Source organism: Rhinoraja longicauda, chromosome 1 (genome assembly GCF_053455715.1).
Source record: "Rhinoraja longicauda isolate Sanriku21f chromosome 1, sRhiLon1.1, whole genome shotgun sequence".
Taxonomy (NCBI): Eukaryota; Metazoa; Chordata; class Chondrichthyes; order Rajiformes; family Arhynchobatidae; genus Rhinoraja; species Rhinoraja longicauda.
Window position 1 is genome coordinate 100,376,535 of NC_135953.1, and position 23,804 is coordinate 100,400,338.

General features: G+C 44.8%; 1 protein-coding gene across 5 annotated transcripts in view; it reads right to left on the reverse strand.

The window, feature by feature from the left end:
• ccser1 (coiled-coil serine-rich protein 1) overlaps positions 1 to 23,804 on the reverse strand; it is a 993,014-nt gene that overhangs the window by 534,117 nt on the left and 435,093 nt on the right. For all 5 annotated transcript variants that reach the window (XM_078403227.1, XM_078403223.1, XM_078403228.1 and 2 more), the window contains exon 6: positions 19,826 to 20,030. In XM_078403227.1, the coding sequence (XP_078259353.1) occupies positions 19,826 to 20,030 (205 nt within the window). The remainder of the gene's footprint in view (positions 1 to 19,825; positions 20,031 to 23,804) is intronic.

Sequence of the window (23,804 nt, forward strand, 5' to 3'; positions counted from 1 at the left end):
AGGTACAGTTAAAATTCTAACTCATGACATCAATTAATTACAATAAGAATTGAAATTGCAGAGAGTTGTAGATGTAGGCCAGTTCAACATACAGAATGGACTTCCCACCATTGACTCCATCTACACCATTGGAAAAGGAGCCAACATAATCAAAGACTTGTCCCACCCCAGTCATTCCTTCTTCTCCCTGCTCTCACCTGGCAGAAGATACAGAACCTTGAAAGCACGCAACGAGAGACTCAGGAACAGCTTTTTCCACTGTCAGGCTTCTGAATGGTCCTTCCATAAACCAGGACACTGTTCGATTCACCTCTAACCCATGAAGGACATTGGACTTTGTCTAAGGAACTGATGCGTGACATTGTGCTGTAAATCTGATAAATATATTCTGCACTCTGTATCTCCCCCTTTGCTCTTCCTATTGTACTTGAGTTTGACCTGACTGAATGCACAATACAACTTAGCTGTGTTATTAAAGAACAACCAAATATTATCAGAGAAACATTCAGCCAAGCTATTAACGAGAATGATCCTGGGGATGATCGGGTTAATGTATGATGAACATTTGACGGCTTTGTACTCGCTGGAGCTGAGAAGAATGAGGGGGACCTCATAGAAAATGTGGAGAGGATATTTCCACTGGTGGAAGAGTCTAGGAAAAGGCAAGAGAAAAGGGTTGAGAGGGAAAGATAGATCAGTCATGATTGAATGGTAGTGTAGAATTGATGGGCTGAATGACCTAATTATGCTCCAATAGTCTATTGATTTATGAACTTATTTCACACAGTTATAACAGTTGCAGAGTGTTACAGCATAGAAACAAGCCATTTGGCTCACTGCCTTCATTCTGACCCTTTGTCCTCGTCTGCACTAATCCCACTTGCTCGTGTTAGGACCCCTTACCTAAGGTAAATATTAATTAAAATGCTTCTTAAACATTGTAATTATATCCAATCCCATCACCTCCTTTGGAAGCAGGTTCGAGATATCCATGGCAAGCCCCTTCAACCTGCCATTCTGAGAGTTATTAACTCTATACAATTTCTAACAACTGGGATGAATCCAACCCTGCCAATTACAATTTGATAGTGACCATCAAGTGTCACCAATAATTAGGTTCACCAATCCTCAGTCTGGTTTGAGCCAGAGATTCTTGGCTACTGAAGCCATTGTGGCTTGGATTCAGATTGCAATGTAATATTGGCAGAGATATGAGACACCTGTCACCATCAATGGCAATATTCCACTGAATACTGTTTGAAATTTAGGGTCGGTGTGAGCAGGCCAACACAATCACTACTGGTTAAAGTTTACTGAAATAAAAACTGGAAGAGACTGCCAGAAGTCTATCGGCACAGCCCTGAATCTTGCTACTGAAATTGTTCGAATCAATGTTGACGTGATAGTTAGACACAAAATGCTGGAGTCACTCAGCGGTTCGGGCAGCATCTCTGGAGAAAAGGAATAGGTGACATTTCAGTTCAAAACCCTACTGCAGATGCTGGTTTACACCGGAGACAGACATAAAACGATGGAGTAATAATCTTTGGAGTAAACCAGCATCTGCAGTTCCTTCCTACATGTTTTGTTTGCTCCACTGCAAAATCTCCTCAAGGTTTGCCTACTTTGAAGAAGTTCTCCATTTCTCTCCGACGAGAGTTCTGCAACATCCTCTATCGCTGCTCCCCCTCAGTGATTCCTCCTGCTCTCTGACCACGTTTTAACCAGACTACCACAGCTACCTGTGTTTTCATTGTCTGCCTTGATGTTTTATTCACACTTTACCCTTCCACATCCCAAGTTTCCTCTGCCCTGACTCTCAGTCTGAAGAAGGGTCTCGGCCTGAAACATCACCCATTCCTTCTCTCCAGAGATGCTGCCTGTCCCGCTGAGTTACTCCAGCATTTTGTGTCCATCTCAAGTTTGTACAATAATTGGCTTCAGTCAGAATTGTAAATTAGTTTTCGTGTATGGGCTGATCGCTGGTCAGCGTGAACTCGGTGGGCAGAAGGACCTGTTTCCCTGCTGTATCTCTAAACTAAACTAACTTTTATAATTTGCTCAAGCTTTAATTTTATACCTTATTAGACCTCGACCTTGATTTAGGGTCACACTGAAAGAACACACTTCCAATTGTGTCACAATGTGTTGGAGTAACTCAGCGGGTCAGGCAGCATCTCTGGAAAACAGGTATAAGTGCCATTTTGGGTCGAGACCCTTGATTGGTCAAGTCAGGTTTTGGGTCAGGTCCTGACCTGAAACATCACCTATCCAAGTTCTCCACCGATGCTGCCTGACCTGTTGAGTTACTGTCCTACTGGGTATTAACCAGCAACTGCAGTTCTTTGTTGCTACTTCCAATAGTGTAGCATTTTCTCCACTTCATCCAAGTCTTACACTGAGCTCCCAGCTTGGATTCGCTGCTGAAGCTTCTGGAGTGAGAATCAACCACACATTTATCTAAGCCAATAATGTAGGTGCTAACACTGAGCTGCAACTGATATGGTTGGGCTGTTTAACGAGAGAACAATAGTGAATGAACTGTATGCACCAGGAGTCAGAGGGTCATAAGTTATACAGCATGGAAACAGGCCCTTCGGCCAGCTTGCCATGCTGACCAACATGCTTCATCTGCACCAGTCCCACTAGCTTGTGTTTGGCCCATATCCCTCGACATCCTTCCTAACCATGTACCTGTCCAATTGTCTTTTAAATGTCACTACAGTTTCTGCCTCAACTGCCTCCTCTGGCAGCTCATTCCATATACCCACCAATCACTGTGTGCAAAGTCACCCCTCAGGTTCCTAGTAAATCTTTCCCCCCTCTCCTTCAACCTATGTCCTTAGGTTCCTAGTAAATCATTTTCCTTCAACCTATGTCCTCAGGTTCTACTCTAGTTTGAGTTTAGTTTATTGTCACGTGTCATGTGTAGTGAAAGGTTTTTGTTGCATGCTAACCAATCAGCGGAAAGACAATACATGATTACAATCGAGCCGTCCACAGATACACGATAAAGGGAATAACGTGAATAACGTTCAGTGCAAGATAAAGTCCAGTAAAGTCCGATTAAAGATAGTCCGAGGGTCTTCATTGTGATAGATGATAGGTCTGGACTGCTCTCTAGTTGTTGGTAGAATGGTTCATTTGGCTGAGAACAGCTGGGAATAAACTGTCCCTGAATCTGGAGGTGTGCGTTTTCACACTTATATACCTCTTGCCTGATGGGAGAAGGGAGAAGAGGGAGTGGTCATGGTGCGGTTAGTCTGGGTAAAAGACTGTGCAATTACCCTATTCAATCCCTTTATCATTCATTACACCTCTGTAAGTTCACCCCTCATCCTCCTGAGCTCCAAGGAATAAAGTCCGAGCCTGCTCAACCTCTTGCTGTAGCTCAGGCCCTCGAGTTCAGGCAACCGGGAGAAGAGAACAAAAAGATAGACACAAACTGCTGGAGTAACTCAGTGGGTCAGGCAGCATGTCTGGAGAAAAGGAATAGGTGATGATTCAGGTCGAGACCCTTCTTCAGACCTTTCTTCACTTGGGAAGTTTATAACCCAGCGGGTCTCGACCGGAAACGTCACCCATTCCTTCTCTCCAGAGATGCTGCCTGAGTTACTCCAGGTTTTTGTGTCTATCCAGCGGTATGAATATTGATTTCTCTAATTTCAAGTAATCCCTACCTTCTCTTTCTCTCCGCTGTTATGTTGGTTCCACTGTTCTCATCCATATATATCCCTGTGTTATCACCTCTTCCACAGCCAACAATGGACCATTGTGGGCTCCAGATATCCTTGGTCATCGGTGCCAACACTGATTTGTTCTGAACCTTTTCATACCTCTAGATTCCCTCCCCTCTGACTCTCAATCTGGGGAGAGGGTTCAACCCGAAGTGGTAACTTTGAAGAAGAGGACAAGAATGCTGCTCTCTCTGTTTCAACCTGATGATCAGCCTTGAGATGTGCAAGCAGAATTATGAGCATTTTGTTCATGACGGCAAGGCATAGATTCATAACCACATAACAGGAAAATGTCGGTCGTGGTAAAATCTTGCAGCTTCCGAACACGTAACCATCTTACAGTGACAAGTTTATGATCAAAGTAATTAAGGTTGGCCAAAAAGGACTAGTGCTTCAGAACGATTTTACGCTGCATGAAAGGACGATTACAAGTTTCTTTTTCAAATGGCTAAAATGACATTGATGCAAAATGTACTTCAGAACTCAATTACACAGCAATTTCACAATGTGGAGCAACGGTCGAGATGAATGGAGTTGTTTCCAGCAGTGTGTCTTTTCGTGGAAATTGAATTTGGATATCTTACAGGAATCATGTAGCAGAGAGGCAACAGAGGGAACAAAAACAGCTCAGACGAGAGAGAGTGAAAGTTTTGGAGTTCAGAATTTCAGCCAAACGTCAAGAAGATGTACTGACAGCCCAACTTGTATGATTGGTTTTAAAGAAACAATATTTGTTGTACGAGTCTGATAAGCCAAGAGCACAAGGAAAAAAAAAGCTATCTCATAGAGCAGGATTGGTGTAGAATATTGCTGTATCCCAAATATTGCATGAGTGGTACTGTTCAGAACACTGGGCAGGCAGGCTGTCACAATTTCAATGGAATGGGAGAAAAGATTGTGGGTCTTTCCAAAACTGTGCCTCACCAATTTGGTTGTGTTTTGTGAATAGGTGACCAAAAGGATTGATCACCTTGATTGATGAGGGCAGGTCAGTAGATGTTGCCTACATGGACTTAGGCAAGGCCTTTGACAAGGTAATGCATGTTCGGCTGGTCTGGAGGGCTATATCACATGGGATCCGTGCCTGACCTAGCCTGTTGGAAACAAAATTGGCTTTGTTTTTCAGACAGGAGGCCATGTGCCAGAAGGCTCACTGTTGGTTCAATTGTTGTTTGGTATTTATATTCACAATATGGACGTAAATCCAAGGTTAGTAAGTTTGTAGATGACACTAAAATCATTGATGTTGTTGGAAATTTTGAAAATTATAAGGAAGATGAGCAGTTTATAATCAGTTTAACCGGCGGAGGTGTGATGGGAAAACCGGTCAACATAGGAAAGCCTGCTGGTCTGAAGAAGGGTCTCGGCCTGAAACGTCACCCATTCCTCTCCTGAGATGCTGCCTGACCTGCTGAGTTACTCCAGCATTTTGTGAATAAATACTTTTGATAGGGACCTAAGGATGTTAGTGAGGCAGTAAATAGACTTTTCACGGTGTTTATGTTTCACAACACAGCTAGTTCAGTTAAAATAAACATTGAGGCTTGTAATCTAAGCTGAAGGTAATAAAACTGATCAGGAAATGGGTATTTTGCTCATTTGTTAGATATATAGGATCAGATGTTTTCAAAATACAGGGCACATAAGGTTAAGAATAACTCTCGAGAAAGGCAATGATGAAAGGTTAGAGACATAGATCAATGATGACTTATTCAAAAAATGGAGAACCAGTGTGTTGTGAGAATATAAAAATACTGTAGGTGCTGTGAATATTTGAACCACTTTGGGTTTTCTCAGAGTGTTTCCCAGTTTTCACTGTTATGCCCTTCATTAAACTGACTTTTTGTTTGAGAAACTCATCACTGATCTACAAGATGTTTTCTATTCATGTGTCTGTTACTATCTGAGCTGGGCCCCAAGTGAAGCCAGATTCAAGTTCCAGGTATCACACAAAATTTCCTTCTACAAGAAGGTTATCTATGAGTACAACTGGATCTTAATCAAAAGGACCAAGGAATGGCAGATGGAGTTTAATTCAAATAAATGTGACGTGTTGCATTTTGTTAGGACCAACCATGGCAGGACTTGCACAGTAAATGGTAGGCTCTGGGGGGGGGGGGGGGGTGTGCTATTAAACAGACTTAGGGGTATAGGTCCATGAAGATGATGACACAAGTGAATAGGGCAGTGAGGAAGGCACTTGGCATGCTTGCTTTTATCCGGGTATTGTGTGTAAGACTTGGACATCATAAGACGTTGGTATGGCCACATTTGGAATACTGTGCATAGTTCTGGTTACCCTGCCATCGTAGGAAAGTCATTAAGCTGGAAAGACCATCAAAATATTTAGGAGGATGTTACTGGGTCTAGAGGATTTGAGTCATAAGGAGAGGCTGGGTCTTTTTCTCTAGACTTTAGACTTTAGAGATACAGCGTGGAAACAGGCCCTTCAGCCTACCGAGTCCACATCGACAAGCGATCACCCCATACACTAACCTACATACACGAGGGACAATTTTACAACTTACCGAAGCCAATTCACCTACAAACCTGTACGTCTTAGGAGTGTGGGTGGAAACGGGAGCAACCAATGAAAACCCACGCGGTCACAGGGAGAACGTACAAACTCCGTACAGACAGCACCCGTAGTCAGGATCGTACCCGGGTCTCTGGCGTGGTAAGGCAGCAACTCTACTGCTGCACCACCGAGCTTCCCCAGGAGTGTAGGAAGCTGGGGGCTGACCTCACAGAGGTTTATAAAACCATGAGGGATATAAATAAGGTGAACAGTCAAAATCTTTTCACCAGTGTCAGGAAGTCAAAAGCTAGAGGGCATAGGTTTAAGGGGAAAAAGGGACCAGGTGAGCAATGTTTTCTGAAAGAGCGTGGTGCGTACATGGAATGAGATGCCAGTGGAAGTGATAGAGGTGTGTCCAATTATGACTTTTAAAAGCTACTTGGACAGGTGTGCGGATAGAAAATGTTAGGAGGGACATGGGCCAAGTGGATTTAGCTTGGTTACGCAACTAGATCAGCATGGACGAGTTGGGCTGAAGGGTCTATTTCTATGCCATATTGTTCTATCACTCTATGCTGGCCACACTGATTAAACACATAAATGAGTCCAGACCCAAAGTACTATAGTTGGCACATTATAACCCTACCACATAAGCTAGTTACGCTTTCAAATTGAGGGCAATTAGAGACATTTCATACTTGTCCACCTTGCCAGTTGGAGCCAATGTTGTAAATAAATAAACTAAATTGCTCAGCACACAACATTTCTTAACACCCTACTCCATCCAAGGCTGCCGTTCTGCATGGAAGACGTTATATAATTGCATCGTTTTTGATAATTTTATTCTGAATAAAATAAACAAGCTTCTACTTATGAAGTTATCCTCACCGCCAGTTCAACTGGACATGAAAGCTTGTTTCTAACTCTCAGTGGGTAGGTATGCAGGAGAGTTTGGGGTATGTCTTCATATGGGAGAGATATAAGGGTGGAAAAGGACCATAACAATTGAATTAGTTTAGTTTAAGTTAGCAATACAGCATTAAACCTGGGCCTTTGACCCACCGAGTCCATGCCAACCATCGATCCCCTCCTTCACACTTAAAAGGACACAAAGTTCTGGAGTAACTAAGCAGGTCAGGTAGCATCACTGGAGAAAATCGATCAGTGATGTTACAGGGCCTTTGACCCACCATGTCCACGCCAATCATTAACTCCCCCCACCCCCCCACCTTCCCTTCGCACTTAAAAAGAGACAAAGTGCTGGAGTCACTCAGTGGGTCAATAGCATTTATGGTGAACATGGAGAGGTGACATTTTGGGTCACAACCGATCTTCAGACTGATTGTGGTGGAGGGGGAAAGGAGAAAGCTGGAAGAGAGGAGGGGCAGATCAAAACCTGGCAAGTAATAGATGGATACAGATGAAGGGGGGGTTTCATTGACAGATGGTTGGACAAAGGTCAGAGATGAAAACACAAAAGGTGTGAGACAAAAGGATTGAAAAGTTGTAAACTCTGAAGCTAAAGGAAAGAATGTGGGTGGAAGAGGAGGGGAGGAGAGAAATAGGTGTGAGTCCATGTGGAGCACAAGGAAGAGAGGGGAAGGAAGGAAATGAAGGAGAAAAGTAGGGGAGGGGGGAGGTGTTTGGATATAGTTACCTAAAATAGGAGAATTCAATGTTGATACTGTTCAGATGTAAGCTATCCAAGCAGAATCTGAGGTGCTGTTTCTCCAGTTTGCATATGGCCTCACTCTGACAGTAGAGGAGGCCCAGGACAGAGTGGTCAATATGGGAATGGGAAAGGGAGTTAAAATGGAAAGCAACCAGGAGATCCAGTATGCAAGTGATGGGCAAAATGGTCGCCGAGTCTATACTTGGTCTCTCCGTTGTACCGAAGGGTACATCAAGAACACCGGATGCATTAGATGAGGTTAGAAGAGGTGCACGTGAACCTCTGTCTCACCTTCACCTGTATCCACTATCACTTACCAAGTTTTGTCCCTGTCTCTCCTCTCTTCCAGCTTTCTTCACCCCCACACCCAACAATCAGTGTGATGAAAGATCCCAGCCCAAAACATCATCAATCCAGAGAAACTACCCGATCCACTGAGTTACTCCAGCACTTTGTGCCTGTTTGTGTAAAACAGCAACTGCAGTTCCATGTTTCGACTTTCTTCCCCGTTCACACCAGTTCTATGTTATCCCACTTTCGAACCACCCTGCACACACTCGGGCAAATTACAGAGGCCAATTAATCTACAAACCCGCATGTCTTTGGTGTGTGGGAGAAAGCCAGAGCACCTGGAGGAAACCCACACAGTTATAGGGAGAATGTGCAAATGACACACAGACAGCACCCAAGGTCAGGGTCGAACCTGGGACTCTAGAACTGTGAGGCAGCAGCTCTTCCAGCTGCATCAATGTGCCAATTCAGAATCAAGTTGTTGCTGTTTTCTTTCTTCACTGGCTTGACTTGTTGTCAAGCTGGATAGGGGTGCAGCGAAGATCTATGAGGAATGTTGCCAGAAGTCGAGGGCCCGAGCTACAGGGAGAGGTTGAGTAGACTGGGACTCTATTCCTTGGAGTGCAGGAGGTGATCTTATAGAGGTGTACAAAATCATGAGAGGAAAAAATCAGGTAAATTCACAGAATCTCTTGCTCAGCGTGGGTGAATAAAGAACCAGGAGTAACCCTGAGCGGTTACTTTTTTACACAATGGGTGGTGGATGTATGGATCGAGCAGTCGAGGAAGGTAGTTGAGGCAGGTACTATCGTAACGTTTATGAAACATTGAGACAGATACATGCATAGGACAAGTTTGGAGGGATATGGGCCAAATGCAGGCATGTGGGACGAGTGTAGATGGGAGAAGTTGGTTGGTGTGGGAAAGTTAGGCCAAAGGGGCTGTTTCCATGCTGTGTGACACTCTGACTGTATGGCTTCATTTTGCTGACAACAAAACAGTCCTTTTGATGAAATGGCTCGACAAGGATCGGAATAATTCTGCCAAAAAGTTTTTTAAAAGCATAAAAACACATGCAATTGTCTCTGCTCCAACATACAAAGAGATTCCCGATCCCTGATAAATTTCCCACTTGCACTCTGCACCTGCCCACCAGATTAATATGCAAATTTATTTATATAACTCGGTTTTGTTTTTCAGGAGTTACCCAGTGCATGAAATTGAAATCAACATAATTCAGGAGAGAACAGCTTACCACCTCGAAAAGGTCAGGTTTTTAATGCGACCCTTGAAATAACACTTATGGTGCAGTAATGTAGCAGAGGTTTGCGCGGGGCATGGGAGATCAGCCACTGGCAGTTGGCTGTGAAGGAGAGCAAACAGATGGATGAGTGCTATGTGCGACGAAAAATTAATTTGGTTTGCTTTGAAGTTGGTGCTTCTGATACCAGCGAGAATGTGTTCAGCATTTGGCTTGATGTGAGAGGAGTAGAAAACACAATTGCAAAATTGAATTTGTAGAACCAATCGCCCTTTAATGCAAGTGCGGTATATAAGTCAACTGGCACCACCACTGTGGTGTCTGGAGCAATGTCATAGACACCGATCAGCCAAAACATTGTGGCCTAATGAGCCAAAACATTATGACCACCTGCCTAATATGTTGGTCGTTCGTGTGCAGCCCCATACGCAGCAGGGTGCGATGCACTGTGTATTGTGACATATTCCTCCCGTGACCACCACAAAAGATTTCTGTGACTTGTGCCACAGTAGACCTTCTGTTGGTTCGGACCAGACGGGATAGCCTTCGTTGCCCTCGCGCATCGATGAGCCTTAGACGCCCGACACCCTGTCGCGTTTGTGGTTTGCCCCTCCTCAGACCACTGTCGGTAGGTACCCACCACTGCTGACTGGGAGCACCCCACAAGCCTTGCCGTTTCAGAGATGCTCTGACCCAGTCGTCTGGCCATAACAATTTGGTCGCTGTCAAAGTCGCTCGGGTCTTTACTCCTGCCCATTTCTCCTGCATCCAACACATCAACTTCAAGAACTGACTGTTCACTTGCTGCCTAATATATCCCACCCCTTGACAGGTGCCATTGTAACAAGGAGAGGGGAGGAGAGGGGGGGAGAGAGAGGGGGGAGGGGGGGAGAGAAAAGGAGGGAGAGAAAAGGGGGAGAGGGGGGGAGAGAGGGGGGGGAGAGAGGGAGAGGGAAATGGGAGAGGGAGAGAGGGAGAGAGAGAGGGATCCGAGATGCTTTTAAGTCTTCAAATAAACTTTTGAGCCGGTTCATGGCCTGTAATTTCTGCAGCAAGGAAGAGACAATGTTCCACGTCTATATGGAGTGTGTGAGATTGCTGCGAATATTGTACGAATATCTGAAGGGGCTGCTCCTCAAGTTTTGTTTTGCATTTTAGTCCCACGATCCTGGTGTGTGGGCACAGGGCAGGGAGTGGGGGGGGGGCGATCGAGAGGGTGGGATTCCCCTGTCGGTTTGCTCCTGGGCCTGGCCAAGATGGCCATTCACGGGTCCAGGCAGCGGGCGGTCGATGGTCACACCAGAGTCGGCTGCCTGCTCCTGTTCCGGGTCTATGTCCATGCTCGCATGTCCCTGGAGAGGGAACACGCCGTGTCCACGGGGACTCTGAAGGTCTTCCGTGAACACTGGTCACCACGGGGACCCGAGGGCATTGTACATAAAGATTACACCATTGAACTATAATGATAGCTTGATGTATTGTGACCATTGAGCCTTTATGTACTTTTGGTACACTGTAATATGCATTTGTTGAATAACGTCGTTGGAATGGAAAAAAGAGAGGGAGAGGGAGAGAGGGAGAGAGGGAGAGAGGGAGAGAGGGAGAGAGGGAGAGAGGGAGAGAGGGAGAGAGGGAGAGAGGGAGAGAGGGAGAGAGGGAGAGAGGGAGAGAGGGAGAGAGGGAGAGAGGGAGAGAGGGAGAGAGGGAGAGAGGGAGAGAGGGAGAGAGGGAGAGAGGGAAAGAGGGAGAGAGGGAGAGAGGGAGAGAGAGAGAGAGATTTACAATGAAGAATTTGTTGGCAGAGAGAATTATTGCTTGCTGGATGAGAGGGGAAACAAGCTAGCTGCTTTGTTATTGACAGCATGGAACCTCTTAAGACTTAGTAAAGCTGCATTAGTCCAAGCAAGAGACTAAAATGAATCCACATTGCATGGATATGCTGGAAAAGGAGGGATATGGATCATATGCAGGCAGAGAAGTTTATTTTAGCATCACTTTCGGCAGTTATTGTGATCTGATCCTATGCTGTACTTTTCTATGTATAGAGAGGAAAATACAATGAAGATAGACAGAATGTGCTGGAGTAACTCAGGGGTCAGGCAGCATGTCTGGAGAAAAGGAAGAGGTGATGTTTGGGGTCGAGATCCTCCTTCGGACCCGATGAGATACTCCAGCATTTTGTGTCTGTACTTTTCTATGTTCTACGCTCAAACAGAAGGAAGAAGAAAGTCATACTGAAGGCAAAAGAGATAAATGGGGGAATCAGCCAGAGTGATCCAGTGGCTACATCGAGGTTAAGATGAACTGGAATTACTCAACCAGATTTTTTAAGATTCAAAATACAGTCCTAAGCAGATTGCAGATTGCAACCCATCATTCATTCCTTTTCATTGGTGTGCACTAATCTGATTCTTTATTAAAAAAATTATTGCAAATGAAACCAGTTTTAAAACATATCCTCCCGTGGTCATGTCACTGCAAAAATGAATGTAATTTGAAGAGCTTTCATCATCCATTGGAACTATTTGAAATCGGGTTTTGGGTTGGGGACTTATTCAGGCAAATTGAATCTAAAACCTGTGTAAAAGATTACAATCTGAGGATACTGCTCTCAGAATTGTAGTTTATCAGGGAAAGCAGAGAGAGTGCACAATAGCTCCAAAATATCAGCATATTCCTCACCTACACTCAAGCAGTGGTTAATTATACACATGAAGGACTTGCTCCTAAATTTCCAAGGAGATTCTTTGAGTTTTTCACCCAGAGTAGGTGGATCAAGAAGTAAAGAAGAAAGGTTTAAGTAAATGACAAAGGCTGGAGACGAAAAGGGTGATGGGTGCATGGAACGAGCTGCTGCAGGAGGTTGGTGAGGCAGGCACGATAACAACATTTATAAAGCATTTGGACAGGTACATGGACAGGAAAAGTTTTGGAAAGATATGGGCCAAACATAGGCAGGTGGAGCTAGTATAGATTGGGCATCTTGTTCGGCAGAGGCAAGTAAGGCTAAAGGGGGCATCTCTGTACTGTATGACTATGAATCTATGAGACAAAAGGAAGCCAGATAAGGAGAGAGGTTGAGTGAATTGTCAGAGGTGATCGGTGAGAGGAGAAATGTTTAATAGGATCCTGAAGGGCAACCTTTTCCACTCAGAGGGTGGTGGGGACATGGCCAGAGGAGTTACCTGCCTCGACTACCTCCTGTGGCAACTCAAAAGGATACAAAGTGCTGGAGTAACTCAGCAGGTCAGGCAGCATCCCTGGAGAACATGGATAGGTGACGTTTCGGGTAAGACCCTTCTTCATCCAATGTTCTCCAGGGTTGCCGCGTGACCCACAGAAACATAGAAACATAGAAAATAGGTGCAGGAGTAGGCCATTCGGCCCTTCGAGCCTGCACCGCCATGCAATATGATCATGGCTGATCATCCAGCTCAGTAGCCTGTACCTGCCTTCTCTCCATACCCCCTGATCCCTTTAGCAAAAAGGGCCACATCTAACTCCCTCTTAAATATAGCCAATGAACTGGCCTCAACTACCTTCTGTGGCAGAGAATTCCACAGACTCACCACTCTCTGTGTGAAGAAATGTTTTCTCATCTCGGTCCTAAAAGACTTCCCCCTTATCCTTAAGCTGTGACCCCTGGTTCTGGTCTCCCCCAACATCGGGAACAATCTTCCCGCATCTAGCCTCTCCAACCCCTTAAGAATTTTATATGTTTCTATAAGACCCCCCCCTCAGTCTTCTAAATTCCAGCGAGTACAAGCCGGCGAGTACGACCCACTGAGTTACTCCAGCACTTTGTGTCCTTTTGTGTATTAACCAGTATCTGCAGTTCTTTGTTTCTCTCTCCTTTAGCAGCTTGTTCCATACACCCACCACCCTCTGTGTAAAAACAAAGGGTTTTTATACCCTTTCATTATGTGTGAAACATAACCCAGTACACCATTGTGCCTTACAGTATTTAAATGTGCATCAGATAGGCGGCATTCAGATCACTTCCTCAGATCCTGACTCCGGACTCCAGTCTGAAGAAAGGACCTGGCCCAAAACACCTATCCATTACCCTCCACAGATGCTGCCTAGCCCTTTATATTCCATCAGCACGTTATGTTTTGCTCAAGATTCCAGCATCTCATAAGTACATAAGTCATAGGAGCAGGATTAGGCCATTTGGCCCATCGAGTCTACTCCGCCAGTCAATATGGCTGATCGATCTTTTCCTTAAACCCCATTCTCCTGCCTTCTCCCCATAACTCCTGACACCCTTACTAATCAAAGATCTGTCAATCTCCGTCTTAAAAATATCCATTAACTTGGCCTCCAACAGGCGTCTGTGGCAATGAATTCCACAGATTCACCACCCTCTCACTAAAGAAATTCCTTCTCATCTCATTTCTAAAGTTACGTCCCTTTAATCTGAGACTATGTCCCCTGGTCCAAGACTCAAACACTAGTGGAAACAACCTCTTCACATCCGCTTTATCCAGGCCTTTCACTATTCGCTAAGTTTCAATGAGGTCCCCCCTCATCCTTCTAACTCCAGCAAGTGCAGGCCCAGAGACATCAAAGCATCTAAAATACATCAGGAGGAATTGCAAATGCTGGTTTACACCAAAGATAAAAAATAAAAAGCTCGATTAAGCGGGTCAGGTAGCATCTTGGAGAAAAGGAATGGGTGACATTTTGTATCAAGACCCTTCTTCAGTCACACTGGCAGTTAGAAATGAAAAGGTGTAAAGAGGGTAGAAGGCCATCCCGGGGAGTCCAAGAGGAGAGGGACTGGTGGAGACAGGAGAAGGGGTCATCACTGGGTGGTGAGGACTCCTTCCCATACAAAAAAAGGCACAGAGGCAGAGGCGACGGAAGATAAGCTCTACGTCATGGCGGACGTGGAAATCTGAAGGATCCCGACCAGAAACGTCGCCCATTCCTTTTCTCCGGTGCTGCTGCCTGACCCGCAGAGTGACTCCAGCTTTTCCTGGGAAGCTTCGCCATCAAAGCATCTGCAGTTCCTTGTGTCCTTGTTTTCAATGTGCATCAATCACGCTGGAATTATGCATTTGACTTGCTTAGCTTCGCAACTACAACAGCCAAGCAAAACCGTAATGGAACTGGAATTCAATAAAAATCCACCAGAGATTTCATTACACTGTTGTAAATTGTACATTTGCACAAATTCAGCCTGGAATGTACATTGTTACATGCAATTGGGTGTTGCTGATTTGGGATCATTAATTTCATTAGTCACAGTTCAAATACCCATTATACATAGCAGACTAAATAATCAAAACAGAGCGATAAACCTTTAAGACATTACTGAACTATTTATTACAGAGCCAAGATAATTGTTTTCATTGTAGCTTTATCATTCATAGTGTGTGCTCCTTTAAATATTTATTTTAACATCTTAAATGACAGGATAATTTTCTGGTCTCATTATTTCCTCTTTAACAGAACAATTACCTCAACACACAAAGTATGTTGGAGGAACTCAACGGGTCAGGCAGCATCTGTGGAGGGAATGCAAGGGCAATATTACAGGTCGGGACCCTTCTTCAGTATGGGCAAGAAAACTGGGAGAAAGCTGGAAGCTGGACAAAGCCAGGGAAATGATAGTGGCGGCACGGTAGCGCAGCGGTAGAGTTGCTGCTTTACAGCGAATGCAGCGTCGGAGACTCAGGTTCGATCCTGACTACGGGTGCTGCACTGTAAGGAGTTTGTACGTTCTCCCCGTGACCTGCGTGGGTTTTCTCCGAGATCTCCGGTTTCCTCCCACACTCCAAAGACGTACAGGTATGTAGGTTAATTGGCTGGGTAAATGTAAAAATTGTCCCTAGTGGGTGTAGGATAGTGTTAATGTACGGGGATCACTGGGCGGCACGGACTTGGTGGGCCGAAAAGGCCTGTTTCCGGCTGTATATATATGATATGATATGATATGATATAGTATGGGGGAGTGGAAGGGGGTTTGATAGGCAAATTGGTGGAGTAAGTAATAAAGACTAAAGATGAAAAGGGTGGTGGGTGAATGGAATGAGCTGCCAGAGGAAGTAGTTGAGGCAAGTATGATACCAACATTTAAAAGGCATTTGTACAGGCACATAGATAGGAAAGGTTTGGAAGGATATGGGCCAAACACAGGCAGATGGGACTAGTGTAGATGGGGCATCTAGGTCAGCATGGGCAAGTTGTGCTGAAGGGTGTATTTCTGTGCTGAATGACTCTATGACTCCATGAGACAAAAGAGAGCCAGACAAGGAGAGAAGATGAATGGAATGTAAAGCCAAAGCGAGGAGCTTCAATACATAACTTCAAGCCATATTTCCATACTCCATAAGCCATAATTTGAGAACATTGTTTGGCGAATCCCTTCCAGTAAAGTCATCACCAACCCTTAGTATCATCACAACCCCAATCTACTTTAACTTCTAAATTCCAGAGACCTGAACTGGTGATCACACAATCCCTCTCCAAGCAAATGAATCTTAAGATTCCAGAACCATCAGCTCCAAGGACCTTAAATGGGGGGCCACCATCGACTCCACAGTCAAAAAGCCCCAACAGAGGATGTACCTCCTGCGGCAGCTGAGGAAACACAATCTGCCACAGGCAATGATGGTCCAATTCTATACTGCCATCACAGAGTCTGTCCTTACCTTCACCATCATGGTCTGGTTTGGCTCAGCCACCAAGCACGACATCCGGAGGCTGCAACAAATCGTTCGATTAGCTGAGAAGGTTGTTGGCTGCAACCTTCCCCCCATTGACGAACTGTACACTGCAAGGGCCAGGAAGCGAGCGGGCAAGGTCATCTCTGACCCCTCTCACCCTGGCCACAAACTCTTTGAAGCACTTCCCTCTGCAAGGTGACTCCGGACTGTCAAAGCAGCCACAGCCAGACATAAAAACAGCTTTTTCCCGCGAGTAGTAGCTCTACTCAATAACCAAAAGTCTGTAGTCTCTTTTTGCTCTGGTTTATTTTCACCCACATGTTTAAACTGTAATGTTTTATCCTTAATGTTTTAATGTTTTATGCTTTATTCTTAATTGTTAACTGTATGTTTGTGCAGTTACTTGCGAGCGGAGCACCAAGGCACATTCCTTGTATGTGTACATACTTGGCCAATAAACATATTAATTCATTCAACACTGGACCTGCAAAATGTCATCAATACTTCCCACTCAAGCCATGACCAAGGCTCTTTCTGGGTCAAAGAAACAACATCCTTTCTCACTGCATCCCCTCTGTGATTCCCCCTCTATGATTCCTCTTGCTCTCCGGCCCCACAACCATGTTTTTGATTTGTCAACTTGCATACTTTTCATTCATTTGTTCTTGGTACCTCTTTCTATGTCTAGTTTGCTTCTCCCCTGACTCTGTTTGAAGAAGGGTCTCGACCAGAAACGTCATCTATTCCTTTTCTTCAGAGATGTTGCCTGACCCTGCTGAGTTACTCCAGCATTTTGTGTCTGTCTACATTGCAATCCTGTTCTACTCCAAAAACAGCCAGGAGACTAGGTAATTGTTCCCTCTTCTTCTCTACCGGAGCTGTAGAACTCTTCCCCCAAGCTATGAGATAAGTAAATGGTTCAATGGTTCATCATATGGACAGATGTACAGTGAATTTACAAAATTTTAGAATATTAGAATCAAACACAAATTAGGACATTTTAATGATGAAGCAACTTTGGGAGAACAGTTCCCACTGGAGAAAAAATAAAAATTAGCAGCTCGGAGGATATCTGTAGTAGACATACTCTGATTGCTGTACCTGTAGGACTATTTTTTTGTAGCACACTAATGATAGTTGAGGGCTAAGAGCTACATGAGCCAAAGAATGTAAGGGAGCATTTGTCTCTTTCAGGGAGGCTGCAGACAGACTGAGAGAACTCAACAAGTTCCATCTGGAAGCTGCCACACTGGCAAGCAGGAACATTCTAAAGTCAAAAAATAATCATGAAACTCTTGCCCGCCTATAAATACTTATTTTGGATTCAATGACAAAGTGAAGAACTGATTGTGAAGGAGACAGAGTCTTTTACAGCATTTTGTCCCAGTAAAACAACTGGCTCATCAAAACAAACCTCATGGTAGACAATATCAGTGCCACAGACGAGAACTTGCCCTGCTCTCTGAGCAAGAGCACTGCAGAAGATGTGAAGCAATCGGGTGGCACCAGAGACCCAGGTATAGGTCCTAACTACAGGTGCTGTCTGTAAGGAGTTGCATGTTCTCCCTGTGACCGCGTGGGTTTTCTCCAGGTGTTCGGGTTTCCTTCGACATCCTAAAGGCGTGCAGGTTCGTAGATTAATTGGCATTTGTAAATTGCCCCTAATGTGTTGGTTGTGAAAATGAGATAATGTAGAACTAGCTTCTGGATGATCGATGGTCAGCTTGGTCTCAGTGAGCCCGAGCCTGTTTCCACTTTGTATCTCTAAACTAAACAAAGGAGGATTTTGCCAGGACTTGAGGGTCTGAGCTATCAGGGAGAGGTTGAGTAAGCTGGAACTCTATTCCTTCGAGTGCAGGAGGATGTGGGGTGATCTTATAGAGGTGTATAAAATCGAGGACCAAAGGACATAGGTTTATGGTGAAGGGGAAAATATTTATCAGGAATCTGAGGGGTAACTTTTTCACACACAGGGTGGTGGGTGTATGGAACAAGCTGGCAGAGTAGTTGAGGCAGGGACAATCCCAGCATTTAAGAAACAGTTAGACAGGTATATGGATAGGACAGGTTTGGAGGGATATGGACCAAACCCGGCAGGTGGGACGAGTGTAGCTGGGATATGTTGGCCGGTGTGGACAAGTTGGGCCAAAGGGCCTGTTTCCACACTGTATCAGTCTATGACAATGAGGAGTTTGAACTACTCAACAATTGTGGAAACTAATATGTGAAGTATAACTAAATCTGGATCATAAAAAGATATTTTTCTTCAAAAGCCAAAAACCTCTTTAACACCAAAAAATGAACAGTGGCCTTGTCATATTGAACAATGACTTCAGTAATGGAACAAGCAAATTGCAATGGTAATCGACGGTGATATACTGCTTTTACTGGCCATGCTCGGATGTAAGGAATTGAATCAGCTAACTCACTCTATTACTCTGCTTTTATTAACAGAACGACGAAAGTAAAACAGCACAGAAACAGCCCCTCCACCCCAACCCGTCCATGCCAAACAAACACTTCTCCCCACTCCCATCAGGGAAGAGGTACAGAAGTGTGAAAATGCATACCTCCAGATTCAGGGACAGTTTCTTCCCAGCAGTTATCAGGCAACTGAACCATCCTATCAACAACTAGAGAGCAGTCCCGTGCTGCCATCTATATCATTGGAGACTCTCGGACTATCTTTAATTGGACTTTACTGGACTATATCTCGCACTAAATGTTATTCCCTTTATAATGTATCTCTACACTGTGGATGGTTCAATTGTTATGATGTATAATCTTTCCGCTGACTGGTTAGCACACAAGAATTTTTTTTTGCTGAATTTCGGTACACGTGACAATAAACTAAATTAAACACTGCCCAGTCCATCACGGGTATCGACCTCTAGATTGGGAATATACAGGGAGCACTGCCTCTAGAAGGCAGCCAGTATCATAAAAGGCCCACACCGCCCTGGCCATTCCTTCATCTCGTTGCTACGATTGGGAAGAAGACCCAGGTGCCTCGGAAGCCTGACCTCCAGGTTCAAGAACAACTACTTCCCATCAACTATCAGGCCCTTGAAATAAAGATAGTCACAAAATGCTGGAGTAACACAGTGGGTCAGGCAGCATCTCTTGAGAAATGGAATAGGTTACGTTTCAGGTCAGAAGCCTTCTTCAGGTTCCGATCCGAAGCATCACCTATTCCTTTTCTCCTGTGAAGCTGCATCACCCTCTGAGTTACTCCAGCATTTTGTGTCCATCTTCAGCATAAACCAATATTTGCAGTTCCTTCCTACACAGGTTCTTGAAGCACCTTGCACAAGACTGACCACAAACCTACCTCAGCGACGAACCACTACACTTCCAAGGTTGCCTTATGTACTTTGGTTTTGCACAATCCTGGTCTAGTTTACTCGAGAATAACTGATAAATTATTGGAAATTCGTTGCTGTTGTTGTTGCATCTACTGCAGCTGGAAAGCTGCAGCACGAAAACCTTTATTGTTCTGGTTTGTATCCAGTGCAGATGACAATTACCTCTTGACCCATTTGATGTCGTAAGGAAATGTGAAAATGTGAGAAGAATTGCTCCCTAATCATCAGGCAAGGTCTCCCACTCTCCGAGTTGGTCCATGTCTGACCAACCTCCCTCTTAAACCTGCGGAAAGAATTCGCTGATTACCTCCTGCAGAATCCTCTTCAGCTTGAGAAGCATGGTCTTTACTGCAGTGCAGTCCTGCATCAACAGTCTCAAAGACGAGGGGTCCAGACCACCAGCCGTCTCTTCCTCCCGCAGAAGGGATAAGTCAGAAGGTGGCCCACCAAGCCAGTGGTTGTTGTGAGCGGGTCTGACTTCCCCATGTTCACCTTCCTTTATACACAGAGACCTATGAAAGAGAAACGAGGAAGGATTTGTGGCAAAGAATATAATACAAACAATAAATGTGATACACAATATAAAAAATACATACAATCAAATTTCTAAACTGCTTTGGAAAGTAGAGGACAAGAGCAAAGAGGAAGTGTAGGGCGGAATTGCAGATGCTGGTTTATACCGAAGATAGACACAGAGTGTTGGAGTAACTCAACGGGTCAGGCAGCATCTCTGAAGAAAAGGGACGGGTGCCGTTTTGGGTCGGAATGCTTCTTCAGACCTTCCTCAGAGAAAAGAGGACATTGGCCGAACACTTGCACTCAGTCCGCTAAGGTTTACCACATCTCCCGGTTGCTCACCATTTTCACTCCCCATTTCTCCACTGACCTTTCTGTCCTGGGCCTCTTCCATTGGCAGAGGGAGGCCACACGCAAACTGGAGGAACCGCACTTCATATTCTGCTTACAACCCAACAGTATGAACATTGAATTCTCTAATTTTAGCTAACTCGAACAAATCCCCTTCACTTCCCCCCTTTCTCCTCCTGAATCCCAACCCCCTCTCTTGCCCTCCTCCCTCACCCGTGCCCCACCTGGACTCGCACCCATTTCTCCCCTCCACCTCCTCCCACATTTCTTCCACTGACTTCACAATTTGTAACTCTTCAATCCTTCTGTCTCACACTTTCTGGTTTTAATCTCTGGCTGTTGTCTAACCATCTGCTGTGAAAACCCTCCTTGCCTGTGTTCATCTATTACCTGCCATGCTCTTTTCCTGCCTTTCCTATCTCTCAGCTTGCTCCCCTCTACAATCAATCTGAAGAAGGGTCCTGACCCGAAAAGTCCCCTGTCCATGTTCTCCAGAGGTGCTGCCTGGTCCGCTGAGTTTCTCCAGCACTTTGGTCCTTTTGGGTTGAGCAGCATCTGAAGTTCCCTATTTCTATGGTGATATACGGTAGAGTTGCTGCCTTACCGATCCCGGGTCTCTGGTGCTGTAAAGCAGCACCTCTACCGTTGCACCACTGTGCTGCCCAGAATTTCTTGACTCTCAAAAGTTATCGCTGAGCAGAGAAACATTCATTGCTGGAAATAGACACAAAAAGCTGGAGTAAAACTCAGCGGGACAGGCAGTATCTCTGGAGAGAAGGAACGGGTGACGGTTCGGGTCGAGACTCTTCTTCGCTGGAACTTTATTGGCTTAACCAGCAAAGCCAAAACTGAATCACTAAGGCAAGATGAATTGGGCAGAAGGTTTCCCCGAGGAATGCCAACTCTATCTGGAAAACATCTGCAAAGACCAACACAGCAGAATGAACATTTTTAATTTGCAAATTGCATTTGCCAACGCGGGACTCGGTCCAGGTTTCTAACTGTTGGAGATCAGCTGGGCGACTTCACTGTCCAACAAAGTAGTGTTGAGAATACTGGGATTGCTCACACAGTGGTTTCTGGCCTGAATCTTTGCTACCATGCTGGTCCATCCTTGGAAACTGCACAGATCAAACAACAAGAACAAAATACACACAACAACCGATTCGTCCTTGCAGAACACTGGAACCATGGACTTTCTTGGATTGTGTGGGGAGGTTTAGTTTAGTTTATTATCGTCACTCGTGTACCGAGGTAGAGTGAAAAGCTTTTTTGCTTGCGTGCTGTCCGTTAACGGAAAGACTATGCATAATTACAATCAAGCTGTCCATGGTGTAGAGATTCAGGATAAAGAGAATAATGTTTGGTGCAAGATAAAGTCCAGTATAGTCCCATTAAAGAGGGTCCGAAGGTCTCCAATGAGGTAGAATGGTCAGGACCACTCTCTATTTGGCAATAGGATGGTTCAGTTGCCTAATAACAGCTGGGAAGAAACTGCCCCAGAACCTGGAGGTGTGCGTTTTCAAACTTCTGTACCTCTTGCCTGATGGGAGAGGGGAGAAGAGGGAGAGTCCGGGGTGAGACTCGTCCTTGATTATGCTGGTGGCCTTGCTGAGGCAGCGTGAAGTGTAGATGGAGTCAATGGAAGGGAGGTGGGATTGCATGATGGTCTGGGCAGCATTGGGAGAAAGTGTCTCAATGTGGATGTGCACATCTGATATTGGTCAGGATGTTGAGATGATGGGGCAGAGGGAAGTGGACATGGGGACTACTTCTGCTCAAGGTCAAGTGGATTCTCCATAATGCTGGAGTAACTAACAGGCCCGGCAGCACCTCTGGAGAACATCGATAAAAGGACAGACCTTTATCAATGAGATGAGAAGGAATTTCTTTAGCTGGAGGGTGGTGAATCGGTGGAATTCATTGCCACAAACAGCTGTGGAAGCCAAGACATAGGTTATTTTTAAAGCAGCGATAGACAGGTTCTCGATGAGTAAAGGTTTCAAAGGTTAAAGGGAGAAGGCAGGAGAATGGAGTTGACCAGGAAAGATAGATCAGCCATGATTTATTAAAGGTGTAGACTCGATCGACCAAATGGCCTAATTCTACTCCTATGACTTAAGAATTTATAAAGTTACGATAGGTGATGTTTCCCAACCCGAAATGTCACCTATTCATGTTCTCTGGAGATGCTGCCTGAACTGCTGCATTACTCCAGCACTTTGTGTTCTTTTGTGTAAACTAGCATCTGCAGTTCCTTGCGTGTACTCCTTCACTGAGACCTGGCTCCTGAGAGTTGAAAATGTATTTCTGTTTTTGAGGACCTTCAATGTTAGCACTTCATGCAGTGGGGACAGGACTTTGTCTTCCAAATACTTTGTCGAAGGGGTCAAAGATGACTTGGAACCCAGTTATGCATAATTATGCAGGCCAACATGCTACAAAAGACATACAGAGAGTTGGAAAATTAAGTGTGATTCGGGGTTATTTTTACCAAGAAGCCATGCCAAGCTAAATCTGGAACACTATGTACATGTCTGCCTTCATCTCAATCGAGCCCAAATCATCCTCAGACTCTGAGTGAGACTTGGCCATCTGTTCCACTTGAAGTGCAACCCTTTGGAATTAATTGCCAAATGCATAAAATGGAGCAACTTTATTCAGCTTTTCTGTGTAGTGTCTGAAGTCACACATTATTTTATGAGTCAGTGTCTGTTATGGTGTACATTGTTGTTGTGTTCAATTAAAGCACTCTTTTATTGAATTAAATCCGATGCTTGGTTTAGCGTAATTTAGTTTAGAGATACAGTGTGGAAAAAGGCCTTTTGCCCCACCGAGGCCACGTCGGCCAGCAATCATACTATCCTACACACTGGGGACAATTTACAATCTTTAGGGAAGCCAACTAACCTACAAACCCATACGGCTTTGGAGTGTGGGAGGAAACCAGAGAACCCGAGGAAATCCCATGCGGTCACAGGAAGAACGTACAAACTCCGTACAAACAGCATCCTTACTCAGGATCGAACCGGGATCCCTGGAGCTGTGAGACGGCAACCCAACTGCTGTTCCACCGTGCCAGTTGATTCACATAATCTCACCGTATGGTAAGATTAACGTGACTAGCACACAAACCAAAGTTTCAATTTGATCTTGATACATGTACCACCAATAAACCAAACCAATATAATTTTATAAATGCTCGTCCTCAACAAGTCCATTTGGGCTGCATCAGTTTCATTCTGGGTTTTGACTGGACCGGTCAGTACACTGTGGCAAATCCCCCACTTGGATCCGCCTCCACCTCAAGTGCAGTAATTCGAGCATATCCTGTTTCAGTGGTTCAATGGTACTTTATTGCCACGTGTACCTAAGAACAGTTTTTTTGCATACAGTTCAATGACAATTCTACTATACAA